The sequence below is a fragment of the Branchiostoma lanceolatum genome, chromosome 13 (genome assembly GCF_035083965.1).
Source record: "Branchiostoma lanceolatum isolate klBraLanc5 chromosome 13, klBraLanc5.hap2, whole genome shotgun sequence".
In the NCBI taxonomy this organism is placed as follows: Eukaryota; Metazoa; Chordata; class Leptocardii; order Amphioxiformes; family Branchiostomatidae; genus Branchiostoma; species Branchiostoma lanceolatum.
Window position 1 is genome coordinate 13,868,635 of NC_089734.1, and position 23,033 is coordinate 13,891,667.

The following is a 23,033-nucleotide window of genomic DNA, read 5'->3' on the forward strand; positions in this document are numbered from 1 at the left end:
ATGCCAGAATAGCCTTTTTTAAGATAACACTGTCATACTTAAGACAACTTCTGCTATTTGGATGGAGAATATGATCATGATCTACTGGTATAATCTATGCAAATGATAACCTTCCTGGCATCGTGCAGCGCAATCGGTATTAAAGCAGTTTCGATCAAGGACTGATTGATTGAAACTAAAATAAAAGGCTGATTGATTTAAATGCTGATTGATTTATAGGCTGATAGATTTTTTAAACTTTACAAAAACAGCAAAATACAAAACACAATTCTAGTTGTGTTTTGTTTTTCATGATCATTTTAGTTCCGTATCGATGCCTCTAGACGTCACCCCTACGGGACAAATGAATGGACTGTCCCAAACAGCTGATTTGCAGGTCAAGGGTCACAGCTGATCAGTACATGTGAAGACTTGCGGCTTGATAGATTAAAGTGAAAGTCACCGGTACAGATCGGACGAAAAAGCTTCTCTCGAAAACTCCCTAACGTCCTTGATCGAACTAGGTCCTTAAGTAGACTAAGAGAGTCTTAAGTTTGTTTTTTGATCATGGCTACATTGGCTACGTATTTCACAGTTCTAGCCGAGAACCTTTCAGCCACCGCCTTTCTGATCTCCGTTTCCGTCTTGAGTTGTTCGGTGTTCCTCCTTCGAAAGTTCTCAAGGAGTGAGTCACGCAACCCTTTCAAGGAGGACTTCAGGAGACAACCCGCACCTCTGGTCACCGACAAGGAGGCCAGGAATAAGATTCTAAAGAAGGGCGCCGGTAGGTAACTGTTGTCTGGGAAATAATTTATTTCAACCTTTTAAGCCATAACATAATTTTTTTCTTCAAATTTTGTAGCATTTTCACAATGTGTAATCTAAAATGTAAATAGGTGTTTATTTAGGAAAGTTTTGAACTTTTTTATGCTTGATTTTTTGAATCGTAATATGTTTATGATTTTGAATAATTGTTACATGAACTTTGTTGGCATGATCGAGGTACATGCATATAATATGTATATACAAATGTACTGTAAATCACTTTAGTAAGCGGCAGGAAAATATAACGGTTGGGGGAAAATGGAGTAGGTCACAGCACTTAATCTTAACAGTGGGAACAAACATTACTGTCTCAAATATTAGTGATCAAATATTTGTGATAATTAAATTTTAGCAATTGATCAGTGACCGTTAAATTAGCTAAAATCAACTTACAGTTAATGAATCAAGAATTACAGTAGGTCATGCCAACAAAGTTCATGCAACAATGCTGAGTAATTATGATACTGCACAAACTATTATGATATACGGTATAGCAGTGTCAGAATGATTCAGCATTCTCTCGTGACCTTTAAACTTATGAACTACATGTATTGTCATGTGAACCAACAGTATCAACGATACGTTTAACACAACTTGTTGATATATTCATATATCTGTTTGTAAATTCATCCATTTGTATCCACTTTACTATTTGTATGTATAGATGTAGCAGATGGTAGACCTTACGAAAGTCGCTGAATTTTTGTTGTATTCATAAAGATTGTTTTTGTGAAAATAGCCTGACATGAACATTTGGATGTGTGAATGTTGCATAGACATCGTAATTGTTTTTTGTGACACCACAGGGGTGGAGACAATGGTATCTTAATTTTTGACCGTATGAAATTTTGCTTCAGACTCAGGTGCACCAAGTCAAAGGTGAGACTTCAAAGTGAATGAAAAAAATCAAGTAATATGCAGGTGGAACTCAATGTGAAGCACTTTTTATAATCAATTTTTGATAGCTACTAGCTATAGTGCAATACCGCTTTGCTATGGCTCCCATTTTCAGCATACCGGGTCACCCCCACTCTTCACAATAAGTGTGATGGGTTCTTTTACTTGCAGGGTTTTGACACTTGAAGCTTAATGTCTGAAGCTTCCTAAATATCAGCAAGGATAATTAGTAATACACATGGCTGCCGGCTTTACGTCACCATCTGAAATGATAAATGCAATCCCTCACAATATGTCCAAGCTGGACCTCACCCTGCCCACCAATCCATGGAATTTTGATCCATGGCCAAGTAACGGGGTTACACTACCACTTGAGCCATGGCGACAGTGTCTAATACTCTAAAGTATCCCGACTGTTTTTTTTTTTAACTTGTTGTATATTTTCTTAAACAGCATTCTCCGTCGAGAAGGTGCCTTCAGACCTCGATGCCATCGTGATCGGTAGCGGACCGGGAGGCTTGACCACGGCGGCCATCTTGGCGAAATCAGGGAAGAAGGTTCTGGTACTGGAGCAGCACGGAAAACCGGGGGGCTGCTCACACACCTTTGGGCTTAAAGGCCTGCAGTTTGATTGCGGTGAGATTTGCCTGACATTGATAACAAAATAGCATTAGCTAAACCTTTTTGATAACAACAAACAAGACTATTCAGCTGTCTTTTTTGGCAATGCCTTAGGGGCAGAGGTATTTCTTTTGCTCACATAATTAATATTACAGCTGGTGTTCTGCCAGAAAGGATCCTGACTATGATAGCCGCCGACTCATAGGAGTCCATCCAACAGGCCCAAATAATCATCGCTAGCAAGAGATTGTTTAAGGCTAAGGCAGAAAGTACTGTAAATACATTTGAGTCGCATGGTTTTAATTTCACGATAGGGAGAAAATGGAGTGTTCGTGGTGGTTTTAAGTTCGCGTTTCAGACAAAAGTAGATAAGGGGGTAGGAGGGAAAACATTTTTTCGCGATGATTTTAAGCAAAGAGCTTATTGCAAAAACCGCAAGCACAAAACCACCGCAAAATTTCTGCATTTACAGTATTTCAAAATCCTGTTCAAAAACTTTGCTTTGGAATCTAAATTTTTCCACTAGGTACTTGTGTTTTTGCTTTGAGGTTGAGTGTGTACAAGTAATGATTAGTAAACATATTGACCTTCAACGTGAATTTGACCTTCAGGGATCCACTATGTGGGGCAGATGGAGGACAGTAGTACCGTCAGAGTTCTTTTGGACCAGATCACAGAGGGGCAGCTTCAGTGGGCCGGATTAGACGACGACTACGATGTCGCTGTGCTTGGCCAACCAGACAAGGTTTTACACACTTTTTAAAAATATTTGAATCTTAACTGTGAATAAGGTGTTTTTGGTCATGTTTAATTTCTTCCTTCTTCTCCTCCTGTCAAATCTTCAAAGGGATTCATCTTGGTTGTCCCTGGGCCAGATGAGCTACAATTTGATATTTTGGTAGAGTTGGTACATACCCTCAGGCAATTTTTTTCATTTTTTTATATGCGCCTTTGAAATGGTTTTCTTTGTTGTTTTTTTGGCCATTTTTAGACCAATTGGTTTAGAGATCTCTAGTGCAGCATCCCCCTGAGGTATGCACTGAGTTTAGATATACAGGAGTGCATTATACGCACTGTACTGGGGACGTTGGGTTGGAGATCTGTCTGGACGTATCTTTTCAGGGTTTATTAATATTTTATGTACTCTGTTGGAATCAGATTCAACTTTTGTAGTACATTGTACCTAGCATCGACACATGTACATAGCTGCAGTGTAAAATAGGAAGTCAGTTCCCGATGAAGTTTTCACGAATCTTCCATATTGATATTAGAAGGTGAGTGTTTGTGAATATGATTTTGGGTTCATTGATGTTACAATTTGGGTCAATTTCTATTTCTCCAATTCTCAGATGCGTTGGATCCCCATCAAATGTGGAAAACAACAGTACAAGCAAGAAATACTGCAGCATTTCCCAGGGGAAGAGGAAGCGGTTGATGCATTTCTCAAGAAATCAAAGGTACACTTAGACCAAAAATATACTGGGGACATTTTCTAGACATACAACAACAACGTATGGCAATGACATATCCTCGTTACATCCAGGGTGAACTTCATCGTACGGGCCATAGAAATTCCTGTCATACGACCGCCAGGGCCGATTTACACCCAGGAAAAAAGGCGTTGTCGTACGTCCTGAAAATTTCCCCAGTGTGTATCGGGTCGTATTGGTGTCGAGAAGTATTTCTTGCTTGGATATACAGTTAACGTATATTTTGATGATTGTTCATTATTTTATATTGTACTGTGCAGTAACTGTAACCATGTTCATGCAATTTACTGTAAATTCAGTCATTTTCACGGTGTTTTAACTTCGCAGTTGAAACAAATCTGTAGTACAAATTATAGTAATACATTGGAAGCACATATTTGCAGGGTGTTGAATTTGCGGTATCTGCGATAACAAAGAAAAAAAAACAGCAACTGTGGTGAAGCTGCATTTTAACTTTCAGCTACTTGTATTGCTTTTTTTGAAAAAGCACCATTTCAAGCATCATGATACGGATACATTTATTCAACCTTGTTTAGCCGCATATCACTTTCAGCTATTGAAAATTTAGTTTCAGCTATTGAAAATTTAGTTTCAGCTATTGAAAATTTAGTTTCAGCTATTGAAAATTTAGTTTCAGCTATTGAAAATTTAGTTTCAGCTATTAAAAATTTAGTTTCAGCTATTGAAAATTTAGTTTCAGCTATTGAAAATTTAGTTTCAGCTATTGAAAATTTAGTTTCAGCTATTGAAAATTCAGTATCTATCAGCTAAATCATCTCAGGCATTCTGCTATACCAGCTATACAGATACAGATACACTTGAAGTTCAACTTTATTTACCTTGAAGAAAATAGCATGATCTATAAGGGGTTGAGTAGACATATTCTTATCTTTCAGGAAGTTGAAGATAGTGCAAACATCTTAGGAGCTCTGAAGATCTTACCTCTTTGGCTGTGCAAGGTTTTAGTCAAGACAGGCATTGTGCACGTCTTCTACAGCTTCTTCCGCTACATGTCAAGATCCACCAAGGAGGTTTTAGATGAACTGACGGAAAATGATGACTTGAAGACTGTGTTTGCACATAACTTTGGAGACCATGGTATGTACATAATTTGTACCTTGTTGTTACTATTGTTACAAGAACAAGGCCAAAAGATATTTAAGCTGAGTATTTTATCAATGGATGAATTTAGAACCATTTTCTAACACAAAGATTGAACTTTTGACCAGTTCTCCGGTCTTTTGTAGTATTATTAGCTGAGGACCCAATTGTTCATACTACATGACCTTTTGGAAGAGTGCCCTTATTGGTCTCTCACAGTTGTTCTATCCAGTTAGCCTTGTGTTCTTCTGTTGTTGGTCTCATAGAGGTGTTCTAGCCATTTACTAATAGCCTTCTGTTGTTGGTCTCTCAGGTGTTCTATGCATTCAACCTTCTGTTGTTGGTTTCTTACAGGTGTTCTACCCGTTAAGCCTTGTGTTCTTCTGCTTGTGGTCTCTCACATGTGTTCTACCCATTTAAATTTCTGTTCTTCTGTTGTTGGTCTCTCACAGGTGTTCTCCCCAGCAAGTCAGGTTTTGCCCTGCAGGCTAGCCTGGCGGAACACTTCAGAGAGGGCGGGTACTATCCAGTGGGCGGGGCAAGCGAAATCGCTTTCCACATCATCCCTGTCATCAAGAAGGCTGGAGGAGCTGTGCTTTGTAGGGCACCTGTCAGTCAAATTTTGATTGACAGCAATGGACAAGCAATGGGTTTGTAATTTTTCACAGATATATATAAATGAAAGCCCCAAAGGGGTCGATATGTAGATTGTAAAAATTCCTATTTACGTACGCACCCCTCCTAATGTACGCACCTTGACTTTGACGTTGGCCTGGAGCACTTGTTTGAGACTTGAAAAGTTGAAAAAGTATGTACGTAAATAGGAATTTTATGGTACTTTTTGTTATTTTTTGTTATTCCTAGTGGGGAAAAAAAGCAGTACAGTTTTGGAGGTACATATATACTGAGATGGGTTGCTAGCTCTTTTCATTCATATAATGTACAAAATTAAATCTGTATGGAATTCAGAACCGATATAAGATCTGGCCTACACACACCACAACACAAGCCTACTCATAGCTTGTTGGTAAGTGTGACTCTCTTCAAACAGGGGACCATCCTGTTTTTGGTTATATTAGAAGCACAGCTTTGATTTACTATTAACAAGGACGTTATAAAGTATATTTTAACCTCCTTGCTATTACCTTTATTAGAAGATTAGACACAATATTTGAAGGCTTTTGATATGATAATGATGATAAAGGTGTTTTTTCCCATTACGAAGGAGTCAGAGTCCAGGACAAGAAAGTTGGAGCAGTGGACATCCATGCACCGGTTATCGTGTCAGCTGCTGGAGTTTACAACACCTACCACAACCTGCTGCCTAGAGAAGTGGCACAAAAGACTGGTTAGGCCACACCAATTTATTTTGTTGCTTCTTTGAATAGCCTCTCCTGTTTTTCCCATTTCGAAAAAAAAATTGGGTCCCATTCCCATTCACAACTTTTTTACTCACGATTTTACTATTTGTTCAGTTGTAAAACTCAATAGCCACCAAGATAGATTATAAAGGCCTGCACATACCGAAAAATATGATATAGAGACAAGTATTGTTTCGATAATAAAAATTTGAATCGTATTCGGAGACTCAGGACGAGTCTAGAAAGAAAAGGGGGAGTAGTGTAACAGTGGGGGTTCAAGCTCCAACTGACCAGTCTAACTGGTCGCGACCTTTTAGCCTAGTGGTTAAGGCGTGCGTGCCTGTGATCTGGGTTCGAATCTCGGTTGGGATCACTTGTTTCTACTCGCTCCTTTGATTTGTTTCATAAATGCCTCAGACACTAATCTACTGCATTGTTTTCCAGGTTTGGGTGATGTGTTGGAGGTTGTTAGTCAGAGTTGTTCCTGTCTCTCTGTATTTGTTGGTCTAAGAGGAACAAAAGAGGAGCTGGGTCTAAAGGCACAGAACATCTGGCTCTTTGCAGGTAACTTTAAGGAATATTTCATCTCTTGCAACATGTAAAGTGGGTAGCATTGAATGGCTGAGTTGTTACTATGCTGTAAGTGGTAACAAGATGGAGAGTTGATGGGTTTGATTCCTAGCATTCCTAGCTATGGACCTGAGCAATGGCCTAGTGGGTAAAGTGCTTGCCTTGCAAACAATATATAGGTCGTGAGTTCAATTCCGGGCTGAGTCATACCAAAGACTTTGATAATCATGGTACATGCTGCTTTCTCTGTTTAGCACTCAGCATTTGGGAAAGAGTATGGTAGTTAAACACACACCACTACCAGTTAGTGGACTAGCCCCTGCTGTAGTGATTGCACAAAGCTAGCTGTATGCGTGGCCTAAGGGCTACTGAAATATCCGGTGCGGGAAGGAACTTTAATGAACTATTCCTAGACATTGTGTCCTACGGAAAGGCACTTTCCTCACTTCACCAAAGCTTATAATGGGTACCTGACTTTGGTTGGGGAGGTAAAAGGTGGTGGAAGGAGAGGGTCTGCCCTTTCTAGAAATGTTGCATACTCTGCTTGAACACTCATCCAAATGGTAAAAAAAAAAATCCTATAATCAGACTTCCCTCATGACCAGCTATCAATATTCAGTTCAACTACAGTTCTTTCTTAGTTCATTTATTAGAAAACGATAGAAGGTCATAATGCTAATTTAGCCAGGGTAGAAACCTTAACACTTAACACAAAACTACCAGTTCACGGTAACCCTTTTCACTGAGAACTTAAAGTCAAACCACCACAAACTAAACCTTGTTCTGGTTTCTACCCGCCTAGCTACCACCTCGTTTCAACCTTGAACTAAAAACCACAGCGAGCACTCCATTTCCTCCTTACCGTGAAATGAAGTGACTGAAATTCTATAGTAGATTGTATATTGTGATCTGTCTGCAGGTAATGATATGGAGAAGCTCCATGAAGAGTACAGCAGCCTGACACCTGAGGAAGCCACAGAAGCCGACCCTCCTGTGCTGTTCATCTCCTTCCCTTCTGCTAAAGACCCGTCCTGGGAACAGCGATGTGATAGTGGTAACTTATGTCATACCTTGGCCGCAAAACCGTTTGATACTGGGCGATAACTTTGGTTATCATACAGGGTTCCATTTTTATCACACAGGCTTCCATAGAATATTTAGAATGCATTTTGAGTGGGCCGGTTGCACTGCTGTCAAAAATTTGTATACCGGTTTCGGCAGTTGGAACCAATGTGTTTTTGATTTAGTTGAAAATTTGGGTAAGTTAAACACAGAACATAAAACAATACCTCCATTTTCCTGGATTTTCCTAAATACATGATGTTAGGTAAACATGCATGATATACATAGGAAAATATATCAAAGAATTTCTGGACATTAGAAATTCCTCTAATGATTGTGAATGCCCATTTTAATCCCATACTACACACTCTTGTATTAGGTAGATTACCCTTATGTAACTAGTTATGTACCAGTAGATGCCGTACTTTGTACCTTTTACAACTGTTGTGCAATTAAGTTATTATAAAGTTATCATCTAATTTCGATTGTAACTCTTTCCAGGAAGGTCGACGTGTACTATACTGAACTTCTCAGTGCCCCCCGCTTGGTTTGAGCAATGGAACGAGGAGCGTGTGAAACATCGCGCTGACGAGTACCAGCGTCTCAAGCAGGCTATCGGACACCACATGTGGGAACAAACATGTCGGCTGTTCCCACAATTACAGGATAAAGTGAGTTTGGCTATTTCTTCATTTGTTCTTTTTATTTTATTTACCACATTTGTGGAAGGATTGACATAACAGATGACTTTTCAAGATCAACCCGAATCAGTCTGTAAGGTTTGATCTACTCACGCCGTGAAGAACCCCTACTCCTTTCAACAAGTGTGGTACTGGTTTTTTTATGTGTCATGTGCTCGAGATGTGGCTCTCCTCAAACATGGGACCTCCTTTTAATGTCATGTCCGAGGTACATGCCTAACCGAAGCTAGGTAAAAATAGATAAATTAAGTACTCATTTTCAGAGTGACCTGAGATTAGGAAAGCCGTGTTAAGTGCCTTTCCCAAGGGCACAATGTCCACAGGACAAATCAGGGGACCCCGGGTCTCTAGCTCCTGGGCCAAACACCCTGCCACTGTGACACCACCATGACGCATGTGAGGGGTGTAATATAGTCATATCCTACAGTGCTGGATCGAAAGGTCATGGGTTCAAATCTCTGCCTGCTCACCAGATTTTCAAACCTTTATTTGCACACCATTGGTAGATCGAGTTGCAATCCATTGAAAGTTTTTAAATCGTCTGTTCAGTGTTTGAGTAGAGCCACATTTTTAAAATGTTATTGAACCCATCTGACTTCTTTAAAGGGGTAGATGTTAAACATCAATTTCATATATCTGTCGGAAATGCTAAGACTGGCATGTTAAGAAATAGGTAAAAATCTAAATGATGAGATGTACTAAATATGGCATCAGTAGTCCCAGAGGTATGCAAAGTTTAGATATCCAGGTGTTCAAAACATTCTTGAGAAGGCCTTGGTCATTTTTTAAAGGTGGCAGTCTTAGGTCACCTGGTGGGATCATCATGCCCTGGCCTCTGAAGACTCAAACAAATCATTTCTTAAATTTGTATATCTTGCATTTCTAGTTTGTTACATCTTTTATAATGGCTTCCTACTATCTATTTCCGATTGTTCTGTTCGTCCCATTTTCAGGTCGACTTCATCGAAGTTGGAACACCAATCAGCAACAATCACTACATCAACGTGTCACGCGGAGAGATCTACGGGCTGGACCACTGTCAGATGCGCTGCAACGCCGAGATGGCGCTGAAGCTGCGGCCGGAGACACCCGTCCCAGGGCTGTATCTTACAGGCAAGAATGTCATCCTCACATAGATCCTCAAGGATGGCACCCAATCTGTAATTATCCATTGTGATAGGTGATTAGAGATCCGGGGCCAACTTTGGAAGTGAAGCATGTGGGCTCTAGCCAAAGGGTTAGATATACTGTAAATGCAGAAACGTTCGTGGGGATTTGATTTCGCGGAAGGGAGAAAATGGATTGTCCGCGGTTGTTTTGAGTTCGTCTTTGAAACATTTGTAGTGCCATAGTCACACAATAGAATGACTTTTTGTGGTGGTTTTAAGTTTGCGGTTAAGAGTTCCCGAATATAAGACCACAACAAATATTTCTGTATTTACGGTATTGTTTAGCACAGTGGGTCTGGCAACCAGGCTAGTTTCCATCCTATTTGGTCGGCTCTTTTGATTGCCTCCATCCCCATTGAGAATTGTCCTTATGTCCTGCATTTTTTTGAGAATAGAACATTTAACAAAAGTAGTGTAACGGGTATAGACAAAGACCTACCCACCAGCCAAATATGAAGACAATCCATCCAGGCATTCTCAAGTTATTGTGTTCACAGACAGACAGACAGTACTAATGACTGTATCTTATTTCATTGTAGATACTACTCAAGATCTAGATGTTGACAGTCGTAAAATGTAATGCTTGTTCTTTCAGGGCAAGATATTTTTGTAACAGGGTTCGTTGGTGCAGTGTATTCTGGTGTCTTCACAGCTGGAGCAGTGCTGGGGCGTTACATCATCCAAGATCTGTGGAACCTCTGCAAGAAGATCAAGGATAAGAAGATACAATGATGCCTTAACAGCAACACTTTTGTATCGAGAAAATTTAAATCAAATGAAAGCTTTTCAAGGGACCGATATAAAAGAATTTCACATAAGATGAATGAAAAAGATATGATATAAGATCATAAGAAGCACAAATATGAATACTTAAGATTGTTTGGGAGCTCAGGAGAACCAATGTACATGATATACAATGTAAATTGTACAAGAACTTTTGAATGAAGGGACCAATGTAAAAGAATTAAGATCAGATGAATAACAAAAATATACAATGTATAATACATGTATAAGAATTAAAAAATGGATAAGATTCTTCATGTTCCATATACACGGAATTAAAACCAATCGACATAATATACAATGTAAGTTTTACAAAATGTGTTGTATTGATTATTTGTGTCATATTGTGTCTTCAAATTGGAGTGGTTATCTTTCCCTCCCAGGCCTAAGTACTGAAAGACCTTCCCCACCCAGTACTATCCTGTACCCTCCCCAGCCTAAGTACTGAAAGACCATCCCCACCCAGTAACATCCTGTACCCTCCCCAGCCTTAGTACTGAAAGACCTTCCCCACCCAGTACTATCCTGTACCCTCCCCAGCCTTAGTACTGAATGACCTTCCCCACCCAGTACTATCCTGTACTCTCCCCAGCCTTAAAACTGAAAGACCCTCCCCACCCAGTACTATCCTGTAGCCTCCCCAACCTTAGTACTGAAAGACCTTCCCCACCAGTATTATCCTGTACTCGTCCCAGCCTTAAAACTGAAAGACCCTCCCCACCCAGTACTATCCTGTACCCTCCCCAGCCTTAGTACTGAAAGACCATCCCCACCAGTATTATCCTGTACTCGTCCCAGCCTTAGTACTGAAAGACCATCCCCACCCAGTACTATCCTGTACTCGTCCCAGCCTTAGTACTGAAAGACCTTCCCCACCCAGTACTATCCTGTACTCGTCCCAGCCTTAGTACTGAAAGACCATCCCCACCCAGTACTATTCTGTACCCTCCCCAGCCTTAGTACTGAAAGACCCTCCCCACCCAGTACTATCCTGTACTCTCCCCAGCCTTAAAACTGAAAGACCCTCCCCACCCAGTACTATCCTGTACCCTCCCCAGCCTTAGTACTGAAATACCTTCCCCATCAGTATTATCCTGTACTCGTCCCAGCCTTAGTACTGAAAGACCATCCCCACCCAGTACTATCCTGTACTCGTCCCAGCCTTAGTACTGAAAGACCTTCCCCACCCAGTACTATCCTGTACTCGTCCCAGCCTTAGTACTGAAAGACCATCCCCGCCCAGTACTATTCTGTACCCTCCCCGGCCTTAGTACTGAAAGACCATCCCCACCCAGTACTATCCTGTACTCTCCCCAGCCTTAAAACTGAAAGACCCTCCACACCCAGTACTATCCTGTACCCTCCCCAGTCTTAGTACTGTAAGACCTTCGCCACCAGTATTATCCTGTACTCGTCCCAGCCTTAGTACTGAAAGACCATCCCCACCCAGTACTATCCTGTACTCGTCCCAGCCTTAGTACTGAAAGACCTTCCCCACCCAGTACTATCCTGTACTCGTCCCAGCCTTAGTACTGAAAGACCATCCCCACCCAGTACTATTCTGTACCCTCCCCAGCCTTAGTACTGAAAGACCCTCCCCACCCAGTACTATCCTGTACTCTCCCCAGCCTTAGTACTGAAAGACCTTCCCCACCCAGTACTATCCTGTACCCTCCCCAGCCTTAGTACTGAAAGACCATCCCCATCCAGTACTATCATGTACCCTCCCCGGCCTAAGTACTGAAAGACCTTCCCCACCGAGTACTATCCTGTACCCTCCCCAGCCTATAGTACTGAAAGACCTTCTCCACTCAGTACTATCCTGTACCCTCCCCAGCCTTAGTACTGAAAGACCTTCCCCACCCAGTACTATCCTGTACTCGTCCCAGCCTTAGTACTGAAACACCATCCCCACCCAGTACTATCCTGTACTCTCCCCAGCCTTAAAACTGAAAGACCCTCCCCACCCAGTACTATCCTGTAGCCTCCCCAACCTTAGTACTGAAAGACCTTCCCCACCCATTACTATCCTGTACTCGTCCCAGCCTTAGTACTGAAAGACCATCCCCACCCAGTACTATTCTGTACCCTCCCCAGCCTTAGTACTGAAAGACCCTCCCCACCCAGTACTATCCTGTACTCTCCCCAGCCTTAGTACTGAAAGACCTTCCCCACCCAGTACTATCCTGTACCCTCCCCAGCCTTAGTACTGAAAGACCATCCCCATCCAGTACTATCCTGTACCCTGCCCGGCCTAAGTACTGAAAGACCTTCCCCACCGAGTACTATCCTGTACTCTCCCCAGCCTTAGTACTGAAAGACCTTCCCCACCCAGTACTATCATGTAGCCTCCCCAACCTTAGTACTGAAAGACCTTCCCCACCCATTACTATCCTGTACTCGTCCCAGCCTTAGTACTGAAAGACCATCCCCACCCAGTACTATTCTGTACCCTCCCCAGCCTTAGTACTGAAAGACCCTCCCCACCCAGTACTATCCTGTAGCCTCCCCAACCTTAGTACTGAAAGACCTTCCCCACCCATTACTATCCTGTACTCGTCCCAGCCTTAGTACTGAAAGACCATCCCCACCCAGTACTATTCTGTACCCTCCCCAGCCTTAGTACTGAAAGACCCTCCCCACCCAGTACTATCCTGTACTCTCCCCAGCCTTAGTACTGAAAGACCTTCCCCACCCAGTACTATACGGTACCCTCCCCAGCCTTAGTACTGAAAGACCATCCCCATCCAGTACTATCATGTACCCTCCCCGGCCTAAGTACTGAAAGACCTTCCCCACCGAGTACTATCCTGTACCCTCCCCAGCCTATAGTACTGAAAGACCTTCTCCACTCAGTACTATCCTGTACCCTCCCCAGCCTTAGTACTGAAAGACCTTCCCCACCCAGTACAGTCCTGTACCCACCCAGTACAGTCCTGTACCCTCCCAGGCCCTAGTACTGAAAGACCTTCCCCACTCAGTACTATCCTGTACTCTCCCCAACCTTACAACTGAAAGACCTGCCCCACCCAGTACTATCCTGTACTCGTCCCAGCCTTTACTACTGAAATACCTTCCCCACCCAATACTATCCCGTACTCTCCCCAGCCTTAGTACTGAAAGACCTTCCCCACTCAGTACTATCCTGTACTCTCCCCAACCTTACAACTGAAAGACCTGCCCCACCCAGTTCTATCCTGTAATCGTCCCAGCCTTTACTACTGAAATACCTTCCCCACCCAATACTATCCCGTACTCTCCCCAGCCTTAGTACTGAAAGACCTTCCCCACCCAATACTATCCTGTGCTCTCCCAGCCTTGGTACGACCTAGTTTGATCAAGAACGTTAGGGAGGGAAGCTTTTTCGCTCGCTCTTTATCGATGACTTCCATTTATTTTGGCCCGTAGGGGTGACGCTTAGAGGAATTAATCCTGAATTACAAATGATTATAAAAAAACACTATTACTTTCGCAGGGGATGGTATTTCAACTTTTATCTGTTAAAAATATTATAATTAATATATTTAACTTCGCGGTAGGGAGAAACTGGAGTGTACGCTGTGGTTTTGAAACAATAATAGCACTACTAGCACTACAGTCACACAATGGAACGGCGCGGCTGTTCGCGTTGGTTTTAAGTTCGCGGTAAAGAGTTCACCGCGTATATAAAACCATCGCGAATAAGTCTGCATTTACAGTATTCCCAATTATTCCCTTCACCAGGGCACTGATTTATGATGTTTTTTCTCCAAGAGTTGTAAAGTTGTTCCTATCACTATCAGTCAAAGCAAGGAGGTTTAAATTGGTTTTGGTCAAAGTCAATCTATTGGTTAGACCTCACGACTCACAGGGCGTTCTAATTTTATCGTATCATCATGTTGAGGCTTGTTTGCGCTGGCTAACGTTATTTACATATTTAATGACGCTACTTGTATTCAAAGGTCACTCATGAATCTGCTGACACAACATTTAGGGCTATGTTTGGAGGTTATCAAACTTTGACAATCTTTATCAACGATAAACAACAACAAAGTGCGATGGTGTAAGAAACGAAAGTATCGAGAAGTCACGCCACAAATTGTATTTTACATTATGATACATGGAAATGATTTCACAATAGGTGTAGAAACCCTGAGAAACATGCACGCCACTACTTTCGTGATGAACGCAAAACTCTTATCAGACCCTCCGATGTTGCGACGTGTTGTGCAATAGTGCAAAGTGTGCCCCGCCCAAATATAGCAACGCGTAACTAGGTGACGTCATGTCAGACGATAAATAGGCCCTGTCGTCTGACAATTCCTTAGTATCGGCTCAGGGTTTTGGCTTGCGGACGGACCTCAGCGTTCGCCCGCAGCTTGAACTTCGGTGCTCACAATGTCTCGCTTACTTCGACACAACCCCACGCAAGCGACGACTACCAAGCAATAACGCTTACTTCGGCTTGAGTCGGTTTTCTAACCGGCTCGCTCCACCAAACCCCCGGCCTGAGGGGCGGGTTTGCCCGTAGCGGCCGCGCAGTCACCGCGGTAACACCGGTGCTAGGCGGTGGGCAGCCCTCCCCACGGGCCCCCTCTCGTAAGCAGACGGGCACTGTGCTGTGTTTGTGGTCAGTGGTTCGGCTGTCTTGCAGGAGGGGGCTACAGGCCAAGACCACAGGTGGAATCGTCGGATGTACCCTGGGAGCCAGACTAGGACCGGCCCGCTCGCGATTCCCTTCGGCGGCCCAAGACAGTCAGCCCGCCCGATCTAACTTAACGCTCCGGGGAGTTGTAGCCAGGTAATGGCCGGTCAACTCTCGGGCTAGAACTCCCCCGGTGCGCTATTTTGTATCGGCGGCCTTGGAGCTCTGCGCCGCCGAAGGAAACGGCTAAAAGGTCCGATAAACAGCCTGGTTCTCTGGGTGAGGGCAGGGTTACCGCAGCCTGGAAACTGTACCATCGGAAGCTCCCGGTATCACCTACGGTGCTTGGATTGATGCCCGCCCGCCCATACAGATTAGCTCGCTCGGGGGTGTGTTTACGGGTTTGGCTTAATTAGTTCACTACGGAGAGGCGATAACTGTTCTATATGCCAGCTAAGAAGACAGAAACGCAATATAGCAGACCCAGGGTCCGGTAAAACACCCCAATGTCGACCCGTAGAGGGGTTGGTAGAAAAACTTGTCCAGTCTACAGCCCAGGTGTATGCCGGGGATTGGGAGGGGGGCAGTCTCTGATGGTATTCAAGTTATAGACATATCATTAGGTACCTCTAGGTCTATTACTTAGTCATTGGACCTTTCGTTGGACCCAGTGCAGCAAATTATTCACTGTAAATACTCTGATACACCTGGTAGAGCATACATACGGTTAGGGTCACGGGGCTTATTTCAACAAGGGCTTGTGTGCTTGGTGTTACTTAGTTACATCAATGAGGGTATAGGGTTACATGGTGGGTTAGACTACGCGATGTCTTCAAAGAATGTGTTCAATTTTGTTAGATTATGACTTTAAAGCTTTTGAATTAAAACCATGTTTAAATTAGCCCTTGATTGTAGAATACTTAGAACAGATATCAATTCTATTACGATGGCATGACAGGCGAGCTTTCTATAGATATAGCTCAATTTGATGACGCATCACTATTGCACAATGTTACCCAACTCATGGTTGTGGGAGGGGGTTTATTATATCGATCCCAATGAAGAAAACACGAACACGTATTTGATCGACATATCAAAGAAATCACACACATGTAACGTCAACGTCGAAAGGTATTGTAACTCAACCAAGCCGTCAATAAACAACATATGCATAGAACGAAGGAGGTTTAAATCTAAACCATCGCAGATAAACGAAGAACAAGTCGACATTTAACCCCTTTCAGAATCTCCTAGTTCAGTTTTCTCACAGGATTATGAATAGCCTGCGAGTTTCAAGCACTGCTTTGCTTGACAGTCTGCTCTCAGTTTGCCCCTTCTTCATATGATAAAGCAACACATGCAAGACCGAATATAAAGACTTCTCCACCAAAGAAATTTATGCTGGAATCAGCGCAACACGTTATATATTCACAAGCGCCCCTCCCCCTTGTTTAGACTTTGCCCTACTTCCGGGTTACGCCATTTGTGTCTCGCTGTCCCGTATGACGTGTCGCGGAGATGATGTCATAATCCACCAACCCTATCCAAACATCAACAAGAATGTGAAAAGAGATTGTACAGTGGGTGTTGCTTCTACAGAGGTAGCCTGGTTCCAGTCTCTACGGGTGACGGCTTGGGGGTGTTTAACCGGGCCCAGTCAGTCTGTCTTCCTAGCTGCCATATAGAGTTTCGCAGCCACCGTAGTTAACTACCCCCGGGCGGGCTAATCTGTCAGGGCGGGCGGGCATCACTCCCTGAGCGCCGCAGAGAAACCAGGGAGCTCCCGACGGCATGGTTTCCAGGCTACAACAGAGGAGTCGGGTTGCTCTGTATTCAAGGATACCTCAGTAAAAGACGAAGGGGATTCTCTGAAAATCGGCGATCGAAGTCACTGAGGGACAGCATACTACTTGTCAAGAAACATGGAAACACTGCCGACAGCTATCCGAGTCCTGTGTGGATTATATTTCGTGTACGCATCTTTCGTTTGGTCGGCTGGGTCACTGCTGTCGTTGGTGCTCTTCGCAGGTAAACCACCTTGATTATTGATTACCTTCGTCGAGAAGGTTATGCTTTTGGCGTTCGTGTGTGTGTGTGTGTGTGTGTGTGTGTGTGTGTGTGTCTGTCTGTCTGTCTGTCTGTCTGTCTGTCTGTCTGTCTGTCTGTCTGTCTGCCTGTCACCACGATAAGTCAAGAATGCCTGGATGGATTGTCTTGATATTTGGTATGGGTTAAGGTCTTGGTGAGACCTCAAAATGAATAGATTTTGCCCCCCTAGCGACTTGCTATGATACTGCAGCGGAACGTTCGGTTTTGATATCTCGTGATCTTAACATGCTGTGGTCATGATTTTTTAGTAGTAGAGAGCTTTTGGGAGGGGGAGTAAGTCATTTAGATTTGGCCCCCTAGCGGCTTTGGAATTGCAGGAGCCGATTTTATTTCAAACTTTGATTTTGCGAATATTTGGGGAGTAAGCTAGAACACTTTATATAAGATAATGTTTTTTTTCTTACCAGTGTGTAACAGAGGGTACTCAGTGTTCATGTTTAATCATCTAAAAGCGAGAGATTATAAAGAAAATCGACATTATCATCATCCTGCAAAAATATTCATTTTACTGCAGCTTCCATCTTCCTGTTACGATCACAACGGGATGAAGTTATGACGTCATCTCTCCAGAACACACCGTCTCCTAGGCTACGGAAATTCGGTAACCATGGAGATGAGAACATCCCAAGAGACGCGGAAGAAAGATACATACGTCAGATCCTGGATATCGTGTGTTACGACGCCATGTCGTGTAGGTCGTTGGAGAGTTTTACACCAGTGAAGGACGGGACAGAGTGTGTGTTCGCTAGGTTGGCTCGGTTGTGGGGGTCGACGGACTGGAACGGCCAACTCAGCTTAGGTCGGTTTAGGAACCTTTTATGTTTGATAGACCTGCAATAAACTTTGAATATTTCCTCACGTTAGATAAACAAAAGGACCTTCTTTCCTAATCTCCAAGCAGATGTTGTGAGTCAAAAACTGCCTCCTTAACCGTGATCTGCGGAAGTTTAAAGACGTAATGATCAAGCCCTTTCTAGTGGTCTACGTTTATGGTATATTTTGATACCTTCGTAGGGAGGGGAAGGGAGGCCTTAAAACCGTGTAAAACATTTACTTACTTAGTAATGTGATAAATTATACTTACTTATTTGTATAGCTAATGACGTTGTCCCTTTCTTTTCAAATTTCCTTTGTCCTGGGATCAACCTCATCACCCTACGTGGTCACGTGACGTCCAATGAAATAATTGCTCTAAAATCAAGAGGAGAATACAAGAAGGTACGAAGCGTTCGATATGTCTATAATGACAATTTCATTTTTGTACAAAAAGAACTGGCAACGTTGTAATTGCAATTCATAATTAATTCACTGTGTGGACATAGACTTTTTTCATCTGGGTGTTGCAAGTGGATAACTCACAATCATTACCATGGTAACATAGACGCATACGCGTTGTCATGGTAATGATATTGTTTGCCCTCTCCGTTACCAAATAGTGCCCCGTATCTCACAGCATGCATTGGCATCAGTGAAAAGGTTTGTGATACAGCTACGTTTTAATTGACACGAGTTTACTATGCATACTGTTTCTATAGGTCTTTGCCAATGTTTGTCAAGTTCTGTGCCGCGCAATCGCACTTGGGGCTCGACGGTTTCCTGTTTGAGTTGCCCGGAGAAGAGTTTGGCGCGACTCCGGAGAAACTTGGGAACGGAGTAAGACGTCTTCTAAAGGTAAGAAAGACTCAATGTGACTCAAGAAATGCCACCTTGGAAATTTGACATATCAAATCATTTTTACTTGAGAAAAAACATCCTTAGGTCTGGGTAGATCCGTTAAATTGGACCAGAAATCGGTGATAAGGTCATAGGCTTCGAAATATCTTCGACCGTTTGTTCTTGGTATACATATTAGCAAACTTCATATTGTGATAACGAGATAGAATTGCCGGTATACGAACTGTTCATCGTAAAATCTATTGTAAAGAATGAACGTATGTCAGATTTTCAAGCCGATACACAGGGCGGAGGTTCAAACCCCGCTTGGGCATTGCGTGAGGGGTTGCAGGAATAAATTTCGGATGGTGACGTAAAGTCGGAGTGTCCCAGTACATATTGTTGGACTTTGGTCATTAGCATACGGCGTCAAACTTCTGAACGTAAACGAACCCAACGTACTTATTGAGAAGAGTAGGGTTGGTTGACTCAAAACACGAGCCGCAGCGAAGCCGTACTGCACTCCTACTTCTATTAGCTTGACGAAAAAGCATAATGCTTTTACATATCTTGAAGATGAATGCTTTACCATTTTTACCCAGTTGACCCGTTCACCAAGGTAGCATGCGTAGTCCAGTGGTTAGCGGCCCTGCCTCTAGAACTAGAAGCGTTTGATTCTGGCTGTGTCGCTCACCCGACATGCACGCTACCGGAAAGGGTTGCAGTCCTCAGGACAGGACGTTAAGCCGTGGTCCACTGTTCATAGTGCTTGCCGAAAAGAGCTAGGGGAATTTCCCCGTACAATGAACCTGTAAAAACTGTACATAGTGTCTGTCTTCTCTGTCACGACCAGTGGAAGAACAGCTGTTCAGTGAGCTAAACTGGTTCACTTTCAATTTCTTTTAGGTTCTATCCGATACGGACCCCGCCGGTGTACACTGTATGGACAAGTCGTATGTTTCCAAGCGAGGCTGGTGTTTTGAGTTTGACGGGTGTACGTTCTTCGTGACGACTTTCGCGCCGTGCTATCCGGAGACTCACTCTAGATTTAACTTCGACAGCGAAAACAGCTTCGTTCTACTACAACCAGAGGTAGGGAACGTAGCAATGTAGACCCCCAAGGATTTGGTTGAAGGGGTGTGGATATATAATTGACTTGTAAGCTAACTGTCTGAATACTGAGTATGTTATACGATATGTTGCTAGTCAAGAAAATGTCATCAACCTTTTTGAACGATTTCACTTACGCAGGCACGTACACACACAATCCCTTCATCTCACACACACATACACATACACACAAACACTTGTAGATACACACAGACGCACACACACAGACAGATAAACACACACACAGACACACACACACACACATACACACATACTTATATATACACGTACCACATATACGTAAATACCAATACATTGTACGTACATACGCAGAGCACATACATTGTACACACACACACTGACACACACACACACACACACACACACACACACACACACACACACACACACACACACACACACACTAGCATAATAATATTTTATCTTATCTTTATACCAATCCACAGGAGTCCTTTCTACGGCACAACATCGGCGCCGACACACCTCACACCGACTGGGAGAACCCTCGGACCGTACGGGACCAAATCCGGGCGGCTTACAGGCGAGCTGGCCGCGCTTACAGCATCAGGGACACTCTCTTCTACCCACCGGCGCACGACATCGTCAAACCGCTAGGGGGCGACCCTGAACAAGACGTAGTAGCTTGGTGGGATCATCACGGGGATAGTAATTGACACAGTAATGTACACACACGAAATACCCGAAAGACATGTCTGCTTTCGTAAGACAATACGTTCCTCTAAGTTGAAAAAGTTGCTTGTCCACAGCCCTAATTGAGTTCCCTGTTACAGATCCACCTGTTTGCCGTATTTTGTAACTTGTGTTTCGTCGTCTGGAATATATCCATCTTTTCCGTAAATTTTGGTAAATTGATGTGCAGTATTACTGTATTGTTTGTTAGTTTGTCACAGCCACACTATGGACACATATCTCTTTACACCTTGTATACAAGTGAGATTTGAAGATGTGTTATCTATTTTTTAGTAAACAAATGATTACTTCTACAATTCATAACACTGCCAATGACAGTGCGTTGCAAGTACATGTACGCTGTTTCATTTTCGTTGTCTCTAGAAATAGTCGTTTCGCCAATGCGTGTATGGAACTGAATGGCATTTTATGAAAGGAATCCACGTGAATTGCAGAAGTATAGTAGCAGAGGAAGTGCATGCTAGAGGTATGTGTAAATGATCCTAAGAAAACTAAACATAAACACAGGGATAGCACATGGCACATGTTGAAACACATTCTAGCATTGCATAATGTAACGGTACTGTATGACATAAGTTTCAGTTTCGAATCCTCCTTCGCATCAAGAAGGTTTATCCAAAATAAGGATGTTGAAATATTTATTTAAACCTTCGTTTATCAAACCTCTTTGTAAATACTATTACATATTTTGGTGCACCTCGTGTTTGGCCCAGAACCTATAGGTCCTGGGTTCGAATCCTGGGTCCCCTGATTTGTCCCGTTGACGTTGTGCCTTTGGTAAAGGCACTTTATGCGTCTTTCTTCACTTTGCTCAGGTTGAAATAAGTACCTAGTTTAGGTTGGGGACGTCCCTCGGATTGGACGTTAAATGGAGGTCCCTTGTTTAAGGAGAGCCACACATCAAGCATGTAAAATAATAACCCACCACACTTATTAAAAAGGGTAGTGGTCCTTCCCGGTGTGAGTGGATCATATGGATCTGTCCGGATATGCAGCGTGTACTCTTCAGTACAAACTGGTGTGTTACGCCCCGAGGCGTATGTATGCAAACAAACAATCGCAAAGCTTTTGTATGAATGTCATCATGTCAAATAATTGATTATTCAAACGCACATCTTTGCCGTGGTGAAGGATACGCGGTCGCAAGCTTGTTTACTTTGTCAGCGCTATTTCTGACTATGTCAGTATTTGATTTCAGCATGGGTGTATGTATATTTGTATTGTCATTGATTTTAGTATATTGACTCCGACCTGGTATAGTGGTAAAGCAGCCTACAGAACTGCATGTATCCCTAGGGACCCTCCATAGGTAGGTACCCTAGAGACCCTCCATAAGAAGGCATCCTTGGGAACCTCCATAGGTAGCGACCCATGGGACCCTCCATAGGTAGCGACCCTAGGGACCTTCCATAGGTAGGGAGCCTCCATAGGTAGGGACCCTGCATAGCTAGGGACCCTCCACATGTAGGGACCCTACATATGTAGGTAGCGACCCTTGGGACCTTCCATAGCTAGGGACCCTCCATAGCTAGGGACCCTCCATAGCTAGAGACCCTCCACAGGTAGCGACCCTAGGGACCCTCCATAGCTAGGGAGCCTATGGACCTTCCGTAGGTAGGGACCCTCCATAGGTAGGGACCCTCCATAAGAAGGGACCCTTGGGACCATCCATAGGTAGGGACCCTAGGGACCTTCCATAGGTAGCGACCCTAGGGACCTTCCGTAGGTGGGGAGCCTCCATAGATAGGGACCCTGCATAGCTAGGGACCCTCCACAGGTTGGGACCCTAGGCACCATCCATAGGTAGGACCCTACATATGTAGGTAGCGACCCTTGGCACCTTCCATAGCTAGGGACCCTCCATAGCTAGGGACCCTCCATAGCTAGAGACCCTCCACAGGTAGCGACCCTAGGGACTCTCCATAGGTAGGGAGCCTAGGGACTTTCCATAGCTAGGGACCCTCCATAGGTAGGGACCCTCCATAGCTAGGGACCCTCCATAGCTAGGGACCCTCCATAGGTAGGGACCCTCCACAGGTAGCGACCCTAGGGACCCTCCATAGGTAGGGAGCCTAGGGACACTCCATAGGTCACGAGCGACCCTAGGGACCTTCCATAGGTAGGGAGGGACCCTCCATAGGTAGGGACCCTGCATAGGCTAAGGACCCTCCATAGCTAGGGACCAAAGAGACCCTCCATAGGTAGGGAGCCTAGGTAGGGACCCCCGTAGGTCGATTGTGTGGCCT

The 23,033-nt window shown here is 43.6% G+C and overlaps 2 protein-coding genes across 2 annotated transcripts; both read left to right on the forward strand.

The window, feature by feature from the left end:
- Window positions 1–406: 406 nt before the first annotated feature.
- On the forward strand, window positions 407–10,865 carry LOC136447091 (all-trans-retinol 13,14-reductase-like). Its single transcript, XM_066445775.1, has 11 exons — window positions 407–763; window positions 2,155–2,337; window positions 2,934–3,067; window positions 3,672–3,779; window positions 4,709–4,910; window positions 5,366–5,563; window positions 6,139–6,261; window positions 6,719–6,838; window positions 7,764–7,898; window positions 8,408–8,577; window positions 9,561–10,865. The coding sequence occupies exons 1-11, from the start codon at window positions 547–549 to the stop codon at window positions 9,741–9,743; spliced, it is 1,773 nt and encodes a 590-aa protein (XP_066301872.1). The 5' UTR covers window positions 407–546; the 3' UTR covers window positions 9,744–10,865.
- Window positions 10,866–16,824: 5,959 nt separating this feature from the next.
- LOC136447670 (uncharacterized) lies at window positions 16,825–21,428 on the forward strand. The gene is made up of 5 exons (XM_066446711.1): window positions 16,825–17,211; window positions 17,807–18,125; window positions 18,792–18,963; window positions 19,852–20,037; window positions 20,523–21,428. Exons 1-5 carry the CDS (start codon window positions 17,106–17,108, stop codon window positions 20,748–20,750), a joined length of 1,011 nt encoding a protein of 336 aa, XP_066302808.1. The 5' UTR covers window positions 16,825–17,105; the 3' UTR covers window positions 20,751–21,428.
- Window positions 21,429–23,033: the final 1,605 nt, after the last annotated feature.